General features: G+C 43.3%; 1 protein-coding gene and 1 pseudogene across 2 annotated transcripts; one reads left to right on the top strand and one right to left on the bottom strand.

The window, feature by feature from the left end:
- Window positions 1–8,016: 8,016 nt before the first annotated feature.
- LOC133927647 (ADP,ATP carrier protein 2, mitochondrial-like) lies at window positions 8,017–9,045 on the top strand (annotated as a pseudogene).
- Window positions 9,046–11,171: 2,126 nt separating this feature from the next.
- LOC133926753 (sodium/hydrogen exchanger 4) lies at window positions 11,172–15,069 on the bottom strand. Of its 2 annotated transcripts, XM_062372820.1 has the most exons (14): window positions 14,554–15,069; window positions 14,235–14,353; window positions 14,056–14,153; window positions 13,825–13,884; window positions 13,694–13,740; window positions 13,408–13,602; window positions 13,237–13,283; window positions 13,053–13,119; window positions 12,866–12,966; window positions 12,677–12,778; window positions 12,408–12,549; window positions 12,175–12,237; window positions 11,983–12,066; window positions 11,172–11,883 (listed from the first exon to the last, which is right to left on the bottom strand). In XM_062372820.1, the coding sequence occupies exons 1-14, from the start codon at window positions 14,725–14,727 to the stop codon at window positions 11,593–11,595; spliced, it is 1,590 nt and encodes a 529-aa protein (XP_062228804.1). In that variant the 5' UTR covers window positions 14,728–15,069; the 3' UTR covers window positions 11,172–11,592. The 2 variants fall into 2 exon arrangements, with proteins under 2 accessions (XP_062228804.1, XP_062228805.1); XM_062372821.1 differs by lacking the exons at window positions 11,172–11,883; window positions 12,408–12,549 and having other exon boundaries at window positions 11,985–12,066.
- Window positions 15,070–16,634: the final 1,565 nt, after the last annotated feature.

The raw sequence follows: 16,634 nt of genomic DNA, 5'->3' as shown, positions 1-16,634 counted from the left end.
CTGGCTTGTGCTAGGGTGGCTCAGCAGGCACTGGGGAGCACCTAACCCTTGTTGATGCCTGGAACCAATGCAAGTACGCATCCTCCGTTGACAGGTCATAAGGGCTACTTGGGACGTGGAGGTCTGTAGCTGCGTGCTCCCATTGCTCGATCCACGGTTGCATCTTCACAGTCCACGTGGAATCAAACACGATGCTCTGACCCTTCCTCGTCATCGTACAAAACAAAGTTACGATTACGAAACTAAAAACATGGTGAGTAATAAACGTGTAACAACAAATACTTACATGTGAGTATTGTCCATCGATCGACGCTGCAGGGGAAGTGATGGTGGTACTTGAACTGCCGGTAGTTGGGGTCTAGGTAGTAGGGCTCCATGGTAACATTGAAGACTAGCCGCCGTCTCGCCAGCCAGAGTGCTAGGTCCCTGTGGCACAAGACAGAGAGGCCAACAGGCGCATGAGTCATGAGCGCCTCATAGTCGTAGGGTGTCCACCGCACCCTGTCCATCTGCATATTGTCAAACACTGCAACGAACTAGGGCATGAAGCTTGTGTCATCCCTGTCGCCCAACTCAGCTGTATGAAAAAGTAATGTGTTAGACATATAAGCATAATGAACGAACGATACATAAGAAAATAGGTGAAGTTGTATTAACTACATCGCGCTTGCACCAGAGCGAACCCATGACAGGGCTGTCCACTACGTCATGTAGGTCGGACTTGTCGGGAAAGTAGAACATTCCATCGCATGCCTCATACGGCCAGAGCTGTGGCTTCCCTGTGTCGAAGCGCTCGTACGACCACAGGTTAAGCAGGAACGGATAACCAATGATCAATATGGATGTACTGGTCCTACTGCACACGTCACACAACGCTCGATACGTCTACAAAGAACTCTAGGGCTCCAATTGCACCGAGAGACCTGATCAAGGGGCGTCCACAATCATAAGCGAAACTACAGGTATCCTAGATAGGCCTAGAACTACCATGTGATTTCAGCCTATTTTTGTTAGTAGTTCCCACAATCCCACTTCCGAGCGGCCCTGCCCACGACCAACCAATGAACCAACCCAGCTCGGCAGCTCTAGTCCCATCTGACCCGTCGTCCTGATCCCCATCCGCAAATCGCCATCCCGGCATGATTGTTGGGCCTCTCCACCTCCGGATCTCGTCGTCGCGCCACCGGGAACCACCTCTCCGTTGATTGCTAGGCGTCTCCCCCTCTAGATTTCAGCCATCTTGCTGCCCCTGGTCCCCTCCGCATCAACATCTCGAACTCGCGCCGACTCTCATCATACCCCACTTGGATTTTGCCCACGCCTGACGGTGAGGCCTCCTGTCCCCTTGCTTTGTGCTCTTCTTGTTTCCTTTTTGGTTTTCCATATGGCTGATGATTCCTTTCATACTATGCCCGAATTAATTAGTACTCAAGTAGCATTCAGTTTTAGCTTATTTGTTCCAATCGATTGGTACTCAAATAGATTCGTTCCAAGATGTTGTATGCCTTCAGCAATGTTCAAAGATTGCTGCAGTTGCAAGTGTCTAAGTGCTGAACGTTCAGGTCTCAGAATCAGAGAAGAAGAGGACTGACCAGAGCTTGGAGGTGATGAAAAGATCTTCATGCGTGGCAATGGCCTCCTCGAACACTTTTTTGAGAGCAAATCCAACCTGCAGAGCCATGCCAGCTCAGTTCAAATGAGAGTATCATTCGCTTGAGTGGAGAGTCGACTTGAGGGCAGATTTTACCTCTTTCTCGTTGTTGTATGCTTGAGCAATGAGCACAATCGATGTGCCTGCAACCTGCCTGCACAGTTAAGTCTTCGATTATCATTTCAGTCTTAATGATAGTCAATATAAACCCTTAGGCTGCAGCTTTCTAGATTTTAATCATTCCCTCTTTGCTGTGAGATTTTTTTAGTATTGTAATATAGTCAAAATATAGTATTCTAATTTCTGAAATTCGGCAATAGCAAGTGCTGACTTAGTTTTATTTGTGAATTGTAAATGTAGAATTGTTAAGATGTGGAGAGCAATGTTGGCATTGCGTCACTTTTTCAGAAACATGAAGTAAAGACAAAAAAGGATTGCCGATGAAAGGTAAACTCAACAATAAGAAGAGCCATGAGAAAGCGTAAAGTAGAGCTTTAGAGTAAGTATTGTAATCTTATATCTACATAAGACTTTATTTCATATTTGAACTATTTATATTATACTTTTTGCAAATTTCAAACTTATTTGTTGAATTTACGATATTGAGAACTTTTAATATATTTATATAGCACTTTTAGCAAATTTTATACTTGTATATTGGATTAAAAAATTTCCACCAAACACACCTAGCGATCAAATCTTGGCTACGCCACTGTCCGTAATCTGCTGCGCGAAGAAGATGAACTGCTTGTTGACAGTGTTGTGGTGCATACTAGCAGAGAGGACCCACCCGAATAGTCTTAGGAGGTACGCTTCAAGGTGCCGTCTGACTCTTTAGTCCTCTGACTCTACTATCAAGCGCTCAGCTTGGAACTGCTCAAGCCGGGCCTTTGTCGACCGTGCTAGGAAATGAAGACCGCCTAGGTTGCCTGCTGACCCTCAGGGATGACACTGTTGAACCGAGCTAGCATCTCCAGCCTCCACCCGGCATGTAAGTCTGGCCTGTACACTTGTGCCCCCGCTATGGGCAAACCAAAGAGCATGGACACATCTTGTACCATGATGGTCATCTCACATAGGGGCAGGTGAAAGGAGTACGTCTTCAGTCTCCAATAGTTTACAAGCGTTATCAAGAGCAACCAGTCAAGGGGAATTCTGGGGGTCCAATCCCTAGTCAGGTCGAGGAGGCGCACCACCAGAAGGAGACCCGAGGCCCTCAACCTACGACAAATACATAAGGAGAGTCAAATACTACAGGGTTTACAACAACAAAAATACAATGGACGAACATGTTACCTCGAGATCCAATGGTGATCAACCCTCCAGAAATGGTTTAGAGTACGTAGCCGCAAGGTGGGTGCAGCTCGGAAGAAAAAAGAATTCTGCTACATAACATATTGAATATCACAAGAACATAGTAATAAAACGTAAAAAAATGTACAATACAAATCAAACTTGAGTAAATAAAACTGAACAAAGAATGCATAGATTGAAAACATATTACAACATAGTACATATCATCACATAGTTCAAATATTACAACAGTTCAACACGTAATATAACATGATCTCAATATTACAACACTTAGACACATAGTCCGAATAATACATCTATTCAACATGTAATACAACATGGTATCAATATTACAACACTTAGACACATAGTCCAAATAATACATCCCTTCCACACATAATAAAACATGGTGCCAATATTACAACAATTCAAAACATAGTGGTTGATGGATCTTCTTAAGAAGTTGTACAAACAAAACTAAATACAGAATTTTGATGCTCTGTGGCAAGAGCTGAATAGTTTAACTGGTAGGTATATGGAATAAGTTTTTGAATGAGCCAGTTGTCCAAGGGAGGAGGAGTAGGAGGGCTTATATCCTATACCACTGGAGCCACAGAGTGTGACGAAAAGGAGGAAGGGTGGAAGGAGGGTTAAGTGTTTCTCCAACTGGATCAGACACGAGTCATTGGAGAAATAGACACTCATTACGGACAATGATGATTCACGTTATGGCATTATGATAACTAACCTTGCAGGGGTTTACAATTTGGTAATAAAGGGGAATGGATCACTGCCATTGGTAGCAATTATGGAGAGAGTTACTCGTGGAATACAACAATATCCTTGAGAGCGTTACAACAAGGCCCCACTACACATGGCCAACTCATGAAGTGTGTATATAGAGAAGATAATGTCTTACATGGAAGAAAAAAGTGGGAAAGGGCTAGATGCATAAGGTTGTAGCTGTTGGTAACCGTCAACATGTGTTTGAGGTGTTGTTATGTGACAAAGGCAGACTTGGTATTGGAAGGCATGAAAGAACTATGGAATACAGGTTGTGGTCAGCAGACAACAAGTACCAATGCACCTGCAATAAGCCATTAATGATGCATTTGCCTTGCTCTCATATGCTAGCTCGTTGTGCAAAGAGCAACATAGAATCAGAGCATTTCCTATCATTGTATTACTGGAAGGAAGCCGTAGGAAGTACTTGGCGCAATAAGTTGCTTGGGTGGCGGGTGGTAATGGACCTCACAAAGCTGTATGAGAATTGTCTGACTTGGATACTAGACCCAAACAACAATGTTGATACAAAGGGATGCCACAAGATTTAGCGTATCATGAATGACATGGATGCTGCTGAGGGAACAAGAGTGCACAAGGAGTGTCTGATATGCGAAGGGTGCAGTGTTATCAGTATATGCTGAAGACTCTAGCGCAGACGAGCAGGTAAGGCGTGTGCCAATTCACAAGCCAAAGAAGAAGAAAAACGCTAAAAACGAGACTCAGATTTGAAGTTCTTGATGACTATTCTTTATGTTGTATATTACTAAGTGTTTGACATGGTAAGTTTGTAATATTCATGACACTAATTTAATTTCAGAAGAGATAAAAAAAGAGAAGGAAATTATCCGCTAATTTACCTCCAAATTTATTCATTTATTTTTATTATTAAAATATATCCTATATTCGTAGCTGATAATGAGACAGGAATGTTAGAAGACGAGACTAGATGGCAAAGGTGAATAAACTATTCGAATTTAGTAGTTTTTATTACATGTGAGGAGAGTATAGGAAGAGATGACACGAGAATCAACTCATGTTTTATACTGGAAAAAGAGTTTACCCACTTTTTTCTTGATAAAATTAGGGAGATCAAGTAATGACAAAGGGATCCACAGTGTTCCATCATCACGTGGGAACACTCAGTAGTCGCAATGACACGGATATGTGAAGCTTCACCTGGAAATCATGAATATGTGATGAAGCTGTTCGGTTCTAACTAGGTGGGTTAGGACGGTAGATTCGACTGTCTACTACGCGTATGACCATTCAAAGTTTTGAGACATGGAAGAATATAGAAGTAGTGGAGAAAGATAAGTGTACGCAGAGAACAATCTTAGATCAAGTTGACGACGACCACGATGACATGTTGGCACGATTTTTTGTGCAAACTTTAATATTCAGCTTCAATATGAACCTTTTTTTTACTCTCATCGCAGCAATGTAGCGATACCGTAGCAACATCGGTGCTGTAGTGATACTGTAGCTTTGAGCCGCACTGTTCCGTGTGAAGAACAAATACTGAACTTCCAAGGTTCCCGTCACATGGTAGCACACACTAGCAATGGTTCCAAGACTTAGGGATGATAACGGGAGGAGTCTAGGCTAGGTAGAGCAAACTCATATATGACCTAAAACCTATCAATCTCAACCGGATCAAGCCTGAAATGAGAAATAGATGTCTAAAATGAGAAACAGACAAAATTTGACAATCGAACCTGCACCCACTGGATACCCCTCGGGTTTGGGATTCCATCACTATCCCTGCTCATATCCGACCGTCGCCTCCCGCGTCCCCGACTACCTATACAAGCCCATCTGAGCCCTCCTCCTTCCTCCACACTGCACCACCTGAGCACCACCTCATCTTCCTCAATCCCTACTACAATCACATGCCTAATCACCGGTGAGCTCCACCGCCATTGGAGTGCCGCCACCGCTGGTGAGAACCGCGCTCCTCTCTCCTTCCTCACCGAGCAAACCCAAGCACCCACATACCTTGGCCTTGCCGTCATCGGTCGTCTCCTTCGTTGTCATCGCCAACCACTCACGCTACCACTGTTACCGGTCGGCTCAGATCCGCTCCACCATGGAGTAGATCGGGCCATCACCGATTTGTTTTGCCATCTCGTCGGAGCTCCGCCGCCCCTCCACCGTCGGCGCTGCCGTCGCCTCCCCTCCACTCCATCTCTCTCCATAGTTGCGACTGATTTTTCGCCTCCGACCTGCCGCAGCCACCACGCCCCTACCAGTCCGCCGCCCCCATGCGTCGACACCGCCTTCTCCGATCAACTCCATCCCTCCGGTCAATGGGGGTGACACAGAGGAGGCCGACACGGAGGGGGGCCGGCGTGCAACGACGCAGGGGCTGAAGGGCCGGGCATGTGGTGTGGTTGCCAATCGCGTCTCATGTGAAGACAAGGATAAGATGAGCAAATGGGAGTAGCTGTTTGGTTGATGGACGAATGGATAAGGATGGGCATGCAGTGGATGGATTACTCATGAGGTAAATATTAAACCTGCATCTTCACCTATTACATATCGAATATCCGACCTCTAGACTTATGAGTGGAATTTAAAACCTAATCCCGTACCCAATAGGTGCAGAGACCGTGGGATCTGAACCTACAGATATAACTGCCATCCCCACCAAGGCTATGCTGCTGTACGGGCAGGAACTAGCAATGATCACGTGATGTTGATGTGTTGTACATGGGATGCCTCACAAAACACCAGGACTTGCTAGCTTCTCCATGTCGAATTCGCAGGCCCAATCGGCTGGCTTCAAGTACTGGGAGACGGAGAGTACTGCTTCACGTGAAAACCGAATACCTGACGCAGCAGCTCGCGTGAAGATAACGCCAGCACAGTATTATATTAATGCACGGTCTAAATTTTTATTTACTCAGCTATGACAATTAATTACATATACAACCGAGCTAACTACATTAGGTATATTATTTGTAATAGAAAAATAAGCGGTGCAACTTCTGGCCTAACAGCATTTGGTGAGCATTTGGTGTAGTAAATATTGGCATTGTAACCTACAACATTAGTTCGGCTATAAATTTGATGCATCATATTCTGTTGCATAGACATAGGTGGTATAAATATTAACAATGTATTAAAAGCGCGAATTTCACATAATTTTGCTATCACTATTAGGATTTGAAGCACTAGCATCATACAATAAAGATTGTTTTTATATTTTTCATTTTGTAATTCAAGAAATATAGGCTTAACATGACTAGTTAGCACATCATCAAGATCATTCACTAGTTTATCAGAATTATTATACACAACAGCACTAACATATTGATCAACTATATGAGCAATATGTTCTTAATTAATAGGTGAGCTATTTACAGTGAATTTTACCTTGAGCTTGATGTAGATAGGTGATGATGCACATTCCTTCGGGACAACACCTTATCTTGTCTTTTGGAAATATGATAACATCATCTTGTGAAATTCCAATTTGCGCTTCTTATATTCGTAACGATACTACTCGGATAGCTCATCAATAGTAGACGTGATGATGTTGTCAAGATTGATCTTGATCCATCCTTAGCCATGACCGAATCACTTTGATTCCCAACGAAATCGCTAATTTGTGTTGACATGATTTTTTACACAACACTTTAATATTGAAGCTTCAATATGAACTCTTTTTTTTTTAAGTCTCCTCACAACACTGTAGCGTTGAGTCGCACTGTTCCACGCAAAGGCCAAATACTGAAATTCCAAGGTTCCCTTCACACGGTAGCGCACGCTATCATGATTCCAAGGCTATGCTGCTGTGTGCACAGGAGCTAGCAATGATCACGTGATGTTGATGTGTTGTACATGGGATGCAGATGGAGGCGATGAACAGCCGAGGCGGCGTGCGCGTAGTTGGGAGGAAGGAGAAAAGCTAAAACTACTTTAAACCTAGATGAAAAAAAAAGAAAGAAAGAGAAGAATAAAAAATAATTATGTTTGTTTTGGTTGTGTTCGCCTGTGAATTAGTCACCATATACTATACAGAGCCTAGTCTGCGCTTTTATTTTCGAATCCGTTACAAATCGGCTTACTGTTATTTACTCAATTAAATATTTAATTAATGGCCGAATTAATTAAATAATTAATCATTCAACTAATTAACCCTTCAATTAATGCGATTAATCCTAAACCACTAAGGCTGTCAAATTTTATTATCAACACCATGTGGCGTTTCCCCCAGTCTGCACCGCCGCGAGATCAAGATCGACGACCAACTGCGAGGCCGACCTCTTGCGACGTGACCTCATCACTTGCGTTCTGTGGCATGCGGCGGAGAAAACTAAACGCGCGCCGAGTTGCCGGGGAAGCCGTGGACCTGCAGGAAAGTGCATGCATGCGGACTCTCCTCCACCGCGCCCGCCGTGGACTACTACGATCGATGTGCTTTGCCTCCCCAGCCCTCCTCCATGTCGCCGTATATAACTCCCTCCTGCAAAGCGGCCACTTGGCAGTGACGAGAAGAAGCTACATGCCTCAGAGCATATGGCGCCCTTCGATGCCCGTCGGTTGCGGTGCTCCGACAACGCCGGTCTTGGCCTACGCGCCCGCTGAGAAGAACTTCGCCGCCGACTTCCTGCTGGGAGGGGTGTCGTCGGCGGTGTCCAAGACCTTCGCGGCGCGTGAAGATGCTGCTACAGAACCAGGACGAGCTCATCAGGACCGGCAGGCTCTCCGAGCCGTACAAGGGGATCGGCGACTGCTTCGCGCGCACAGTTAGGGAGGAGGGCACCCTCTCACTGTGGCGAGGGAACACCACCAATGTCATCCGCTACTTGCCACTCAGGTAATGCACACGTTCTTTGGAAACCGTGGACGGTATTATCCTTTTGAATTCCATGTACTAACCAGTTCACTCGACGCTCGAGATGTCCAGAAAGTTATAAAATTACGGACGGCGTGACCGGCCACCTAATCATTACCATTAGGTTCTTGTTCTTCGTGTGTCTCCTAGGCTTTGAACTTTGCGTTCGAGGACTACTTCAAGGGCCTGTTCAACTTCAAGAAAGACAAGGACGACTACTGGAAGTGGTTCGCCGGGAACGTCGCCTCCAGCAGCGCTGCCGAGGCCACGTCGCTGCTCTTCGTATACTCCCTCGACTATGCCAGGAAGCGGCTGACCAGCGACTACAAGGCAGCGGCCAAGGGCCGACGTATACCGCAAGACACTCCGGTCAGACGGTGTCGCCGGCCTTTATCGCGGGTTCAACGTCTCGGTTGTCGGCATCATCGTCTACCGAGGCCTCTACTTCGGGATGTACGATTCCTTCATTAAATGAATGTGTTAAATATTAATAAATTTATAAATAAATATTGAGATGTCTAGAATTGATGAATATATTTTTTTTTAATTTCTTTTGTCATGTTATGTAAAAATGAGCGTGGCGTAGACGCGCCAATCCGCTAGTTTTGATTAATGAAACCAAGTTTTTAAGGATTCTGATTATACAACAAAAAGAAAGGAAAGCTTGGTGCACAGAAACAGCCCAGCTACCAGGGACCTGTTAACACTTGACAGTTTGTGAACCACCGAAACGACACCTACAAAAAGGACAATGTAGATTGCCTTTCCAATCTCTCCTTTTAAGATTATATTTTGTAAGAATACTATTCTTAAGTAGCAGCCAAAGAAAAATCTTAATTTCGAGAGGCAGTTTTGTTCTCCACAAGAATTTGTATGGGAAAGGTATGTGATTATTCTTCATCGCCAAATAGAAAGAATTTACTGTAACTTCCCACTAGCAGTTAAGTCCCAAACCAGTAGGTCCATTATCATCTGATAATTAAACCCCACTGCATTTTTGTTGCAACTGCTCCCACATCATCAACGTGGCGCCCCGTAACACTCGACGAAAATGAAGGCATCACCAACCTTGTGTAAACACCCTGGCTATAGAGATGTTTTCGGAGAAAGTTAGATAATACATTCTCGGGAATTGAGCTGCTAATGTGGATCCATCTATCCACATATGTTCCCAAAATCTAGTATGCTCTCCATTTCCATTTTTTTCTTGAACAATATCTATAAAACAGATTTTTGACTTCAATTAAACTTCACCAAAACTGTGACAAACCAGCTTTCTGCTCAGCTTGAGACACAGTCTGGTTTTGAAGCTATTTCTTTCTTAGTAGCTCCTGTCACAAATCTTCTTCATTTTCTAATTTACAAATCCATTTACTACCCAAACCACCTTGATCTTTTGAAAGACACGGTGTCCCAGTTCACTAGGTGGTATTTCTTTATTCCTTGTTCTTGCTACATCAAGCGAGCCCTAAAATAGTTCAATCATTTGTAGCCTGTTTGGTTGCTTGCTCCAGTGTCGGCCTAGCAGCGTAGGCCACCGCTGTTTGGTTGGTTGGACGGTCAAACAGGCATATCTCGACAGATGCATGCGCAGCCCTAGCCGGTGGGAAACGGATTTTGAATCCTTTTATCCCAAGCCAGGTTGCAACAATAATGGTATTAGTGTATAATTAGTAAGTATTAACTTATATTTGTACATTTTAAATTAGATTAAAGCTTAATATAATAAGTAAGTACTATAGAGTTTATTTATGCAAAATAAATGTCATGTTAACACTTGTTTTTTTATTTCAATCTCATACAACATATAATTATACGGACAATCAAACATAATCCCTTGTTAGTCAGGCTGAACACATATAACCAACTAAACAAATAACATGGAATACACACATCCTGGCTCACTGGATACTGCCAGGCTAGGCTATATGGATAACCAAGTGGCCCCTTGAATACTCGTCTCGGTACTCTTAGGAAGGAAAGCATATATAGAGGATACTACTAAAACTTGCATTGATCAGAATAGTTCTCCCACCTATAGTAACAGTGTACCTTGCCAACCACTTAATGTTTTCTCAAATTTATCTTCTGTTGGTTTCCACTATTTGTTGCTAAGTTTTTTCCTATCATTAGAAATACCTAGGTATTTTACACGAAGAATATCTTTAGGACAAGTGAAGAGATTTCAGAATAGAGACTCTATCTACACTTCCACCTAAGCAAAAGATCTCACTCTTGGGAAAATTAATTTTCAAACTTGATAAAACTGGTCAAATAAACACAACAAATTTTAGGTTTTTGACACTTTCAAGGTCATCCTCAATAAAAAAAATAGTATCATGAGCATATCGAATAATAGCTAGACCTCTCCACCAAATGAGGAGCTTCTCCTTTAATCAAACCAACTGTTTGAGCTCTTTTAATCAGCAAAGCTAGCCCGTCAGCAGTTAAGTCGAATAACAAAGGTACCAACGGTCACATTGTCTAAGACCTTTGAAAGTAGAAAAATAGGTCCAATTTTATAATTAACTTTTACTACCACGTGACCCCTCTCGTTATGCTCATGATCCAGTCAATCCGGTGATCATTAAATAGCAGCACTCGGAATAAATATCAAATTGGAACTGTCAGAACTGTTCAATATTACAAAGTTTACACAGACAACAAGAAACTAAGGCAAGCAGAATTCAGAGACGCTTATCAGCAGAAAGCCAGCCTGCCAAACGAGTAGCTTCTCTGGACAATGGCTTCTCCTCGCATCAGCTTTTCAGGGTAGCGCACCATAAGCCGGCTTTTGCGTAAGGCGCAGTTCTCCTGCGCATGAACGCTGAAAAGCTTGAACAGGAAGATGCCACCATGAACTTAGCTTGCATTCATCGCACTTCTCTGAAGAGGTTGTGGTTGTAAAACTTTATTTTCCTGCTTGATATACGCTGATACGCAGCTTTCCCGCACATCCTTGAAAAGATCCTCATCGCACTTGATCTTAGCACTCCATTGTAATGCAACCATGCAGGAGTTTTCAGTGCGACCGCGGTCCCCCAAAGATTGGCCTCATGAACTTGTCATCGAACTTCCTCCAGTATATGTGTACCGTGTGGACAGGCCTCTCTAGCATCATAGATATGCTTCTCTTGGCTTGCTCCAAGACGATACCACTGCCAGATGCATCTTCATCAGTTGAGAGAAACGGCAGGGTGAAGTCATCGTTTGGGGAGTTACTGCCTGTACTAAGGCCTCTGGTCAGCGCCCTCGCCCCATGGCGATGTGGGAGCATTGCACTTATAAGAGGCCCTGTCAAGAAACCAAACACCTGAAATGATGTGAATGTTTCAACTTCCTGAAGTCTTCAACTTTGAACCCATATGAGTATTACATGATGAAATAGTGTTGGATTCTGTAGGATACCGACCAGGGTGGTGAAAAATACTACAATAATTGTACTGGTGATGATGGTTGCATGAACTGGATCCGATGTTACACCTGAAAAAGTGAACTGCAATAACACAAGGTTCACAAATCAAATATTAGCTTCTAATCAGATACATGATGTAGTTACAATTTCCTCCAAAAGGAGAGTAGTTACACAAAGGAGAAGCAGTACCTGATTATATGCTAGCGCAATTGAAACAGCGCCTCTCATGAGCCCAGCCCACCAAATGACAACCTTGGCATGATTAAAAGAATATTTCAGCCCACCAAATGACATCCTTGACATGATTAAAAGAATATTTGGAGTGCATCATTTAATCGATGTTCTAATAGAGAAGATTGAGAATGCTTTTCAGTCAAAATAGAAGTTACTGAAGGAGTGAAGAATTATAGTTTAGAAGCAACCTGGTGCTTGAATGTGATTGGCGTTCTCTCAGAACTTCCACTCAATATATTTGACAAAATGGATATAGGGAAAACAAATGCTGCTCGTCCCAATAAAACGAGTAATATGACGACACCAAAGATACCGATGTATGTGTTAAAGCTGGCAAAATCAGAAAATTATCTCTTCCATACATGTTTTGATGTAATTTATGAGGATCATAAATAATACTACTTTGAGACAGCAGAACAAAGAGAAAAGCCGGAGAGCTGTGTCCTCTGTTGCTTACCTTGCTTCTGATGTCTTCCACTTATCAATGTCAAGGGCATCCATACCAACATAAAGAAAGATGAATGTCTCAGCGATGAATGATGATGTTGCAAATATATGCCTGCAATCGCATCCATCAAACCCAAATATAAGCTTTCCAAGAAAATGGATTATCCAATGACTTAAGAAATGCAGAGTATAGTGTTACCTTGTCGTGATTCTTGAGCTCTCTGTCACATTATGCCACGCATAATGGGACATGACAATGCCGCAAAAGAACACGGTCAAAATCCCACTCAGCTTTAGCAACTGACCAAAGGGATGTGTAAGATTCTTCAGATTCATTGTGAAAGAACATATATGAAATGCCAGCAGTTATATTTTCATAATCTTACCTCTGCAAGCATATATGATAGATAAGCCATGAGAGCTATCAAGGCTACCTCCCGATCAGTCGAATGCCTGCAAAATAAGGGGAGCAACTTCAAAAAGTATTCAAAAAGGACGAACAACTTCAAAAATAAAAAGCAGGAGATGAAAACAAACTGAATCAATACCTAATTAATAGCTGTTACTCACCTACCAAAATATAGAGCTTTGAGAACAAAAGCAGTGGATAACCCAATCTGATAAATTTTAGTAAAAAATGACGGTGTGAAAGGTAATGGCATGACATGATTCTGAAAAACTGAAGTAATATGCTACTGTATGTAGAAGAACTGAGATGCAAAAGAAAAATAGTTTCCTCACCGAGATTCCAAGTATAGTGCTAGTTAAGAACAGATAGAGAAAGTCAGAGATCACTTTTAGCGCAACCATGCCTTTGAGCTGACTGATATCCAGATTCTTTATAGCATTGAAAAGAACAACTGCTGTTGCATCGTTAACGACTCCTTCTCCGAACACCAAGCTGTACAACCTAGGTGTCTCATCTTGGTTTATGACCTGAGTTTCAGCTTGATAGATTGAACAGTTGCAGCCAAAACAGATACTAAGAAAATATTCTCAGAAGATAAAATGTAAGCGCCTAACAGACCTTCAGTGTGCAGATAGTATCTGTTGAAGAAAATATGGCTCCTAAGGCTGCAATTGTAGATCAGATCAGCACTGATTTGAACGTAAGAAAAGAGCATATTTATCTAAAAAATCATATAAAGAAAGGCTAACCTAGATAATCTACTGCGTCGAGTTTTCCAAATCCGACTTTTGGAAAGAGCCAGTAGCAGCCTATTATCAACAAGTATGCCATAAGCAATCACAACTGATGAGAAGTGATAAAAGGTGAATTTCACGCACAATTTATTTGACGGATCGAAACTTTTAAGTTGTTATGTTCTGGACAATAATGTGTCCTATATGTGATCAATATGTACAAACAACTTAGAATTGGCAAAATACCTGCCGAAACTATTCCAACTGAAATAAAAACCCCGAACACCCCAAAGGACATGATGGTCATGAAGTTGTGGAAGAACTGCTTCTTCTTGACCTGGAACCTGTAAATAAACAAGAGCCATGTCCAGAACACTCGATTGAGCATCTGCCTAAAATTACTGATGTGTAACATGCATGCATACCCGGCATTGAAGATTATCGGTGGAAGCACGTAGATGAAGAAGAGCTGCTCATCGAACCTCAGGATGTGTGAGTTCCTTCCTTTACTGAGTAGAAATATGATTGCTCCAACGATGCACCCCTGCCAAAATGGTTCAGAAGCTTAACAGTTGTTACAGACAGCTGCATCAATCATGGAGTGAGTGAGAAGTTGCTAGATTTAATTGGTAGGCAAGGATCTCTGAAACAGCGTAGACTATCTCTGAAATCATGGCGGTTTCAGTCATTTCATTCAAGTGCACAACACAGAGTACTGAAGAGAAACGGGACGACGCTACGTACGATGATGAGGGCGGTGATGGACTCGTTGACCCATTTCTGCTCCTCGAGGAGGTGGCCGGCGACGAGGCACAGGCACAGCACTGCCGTGAACACGCAGATGGACACCACCGTGCCACTGCTCCCTCCGGGCGCCCCCACCGCCGCTGCCACCAGCGCCTCCCACCACGCCGCCATCGTCTCTTCTCTCTGTCGCGTGCATGTTCTCTGTGCACCTCTCTTCTTTTGCTGCCGCCGCGTGACGGACGATTTTGGCGCGTAGCCTGGGCGTTGGGAACGGCGGTGGACATCACGGTGGCACACGTGGAGGGGGGCATGCCTGCGTGTTACTGATCCGAGGAGCCACGCGTGTGGGTGGATCCAGGCGCTGCTGCCGTGGTACCGGGCCCCGTATGTTTGGGCCGCCCAAGATGGGGCCCGTATTGAAACAGTACCGGCTTAACGTTGAAGGTTTTTAAAGGGAAATGTAACGTCGTATATCCTTACATATATACCGTCTATTTGGGTCATTTATATCTCTCATATGATACTTATATATCTGTTAATTTTCTTATCTACTCTATACTTTTTCATATACTCGTTCAGTACGAATATCAACGCAAATAAACGGTTCTGATAAACAATACGTTCGCATGCTTGGTAGAATTTTTGTGTTCTTTCTTCCGATTGGGGACGACGAATTTCTATTGTGTGCTCTGTGTGCACGGATCCGAGCAGATCCATGGTGTGATGGTGACATGTCGCGACCAAATTGGGAAAAAAACACAAATAGCTTCCAAAATGAGCGTTTGTTTTGAAAGCAGTTTTAACCCTGATGTTTATAATCAATCTCACAAAATAAGACCTCTATTACATATATTTTAGTTTTTATGTCTTTTCTAGTTAATGAAAGACTAAAAATATACTATCATGAAACATTAAATATACTATTTTTCGCAAACAGAAATCAAATATATTGACCCAGAAAATCATATATAAATGATGAATATGCTTTTGCAAATTGTTGGGATATACTTTAAAAAAGTTATTACATGATGTGTTTTTTAAGATAAGAAGCTTCATTGTTTAGCTTATAACATGACTACAATCGGAGTTCAAGCATTCTTGTACTAGCAGCGGTGCCCAGGGAGCCACCACTACTTCAGAAAACTCTTTCATTGTTGGCTCCAAAACCCCCTCACTGCTGGTTTTGGAGCCGGCAGTGGGCAATGGGCAGTGATAGTTGAGGACTATCACTACCAGCTCGGTGGACCGACAGTGAAGGGGTTATCACTGCCAGCTGAAGGATTCAACCGGCAGTGATTCTCTAGCATCATTGTTGGCTGTATCCTTCGGCTGGCAGCGATTCAAATCACTGCTGGCCGAAGGTTTGAGCCGACAATGTTTTCCCTCTCCCTCCTCCATGGTCCTCCTCTCTATTCTCTCTGTACTCTCTCTCTCTCCTCAATCTCTCCGTCTCTCTCTCAATACATGTATACAATGATACATATATTTACTGTAAATCAATAATAAAAACTCTTTCATTAATATATAGTAATGAACACATATTACAAGTCAGGCATCGACAAACACACAATATTACAAGTCACCCCTTGAAAAGTCGATTGAGTTGAGCCAGTCCAGTATTCCTCTAACTCTCCTGCGACGAGGACCGCGTCCCTACACTAACGATTGATGGTGTGAGTACGTCAAGGGATGTCGAGGGGCTGATGGTGGTGGAGCGGAGGACCCGGCAACGCCTGATCGACTGCAGCGTCACCTATGCTCCAGGCTCACCGGCGTGTCAAAGACATCGAAGTCTGACGCATGAACGCCTCTAGGTTTTGAGCCTTCGGTCTCTTCCGCAGCACACTGACGGGCCACCCTCTCGTCATCCTCCTCCTAGGAGCGTTTACAGGATACTGCTTCTTGCTCCTCCTCAGTGCACAGCTCACGGGCTAGCCTCTCCTCCTCCTCCTCCTCCTCTTGGGCATGCTTACGAAACACCGCTTCTTGCTCCTCCTTCACATCATCGTTGGAAGGCTATTGTGTCCAATAGTCATCCGATGATACCAACTTCGTATCATACATAGTAATTCATATCA

This window comes from Phragmites australis, chromosome 8 (genome assembly GCF_958298935.1).
Source record: "Phragmites australis chromosome 8, lpPhrAust1.1, whole genome shotgun sequence".
Lineage (NCBI taxonomy): Eukaryota > Viridiplantae > Streptophyta > Magnoliopsida > Poales > Poaceae > Phragmites > Phragmites australis.
Note: the sequence above shows the minus strand (reverse complement) of the source record. Positions and strands in the feature narration are given on the sequence as shown.

Coding starts and splice junctions, on each gene's coding strand:
- LOC133926753 (XM_062372820.1), bottom strand. CDS start 14,727: ATGGCGGCGTGGTGGGAGGCGCTGGTGGCAGCGGCGGTGGGGGCGCCC. Junction 14,354..14,553: donor CCATCACCGCCCTCATCATC/GTACGTAGCGTC, acceptor CCATTTTGGCAG/GGGTGCATCGTTGGAGCAAT. Junction 13,120..13,236: donor AAAGCTCTATATTTTGGTAG/GTGAGTAACAGC, acceptor CTTATTTTGCAG/GCATTCGACTGATCGGGAGG.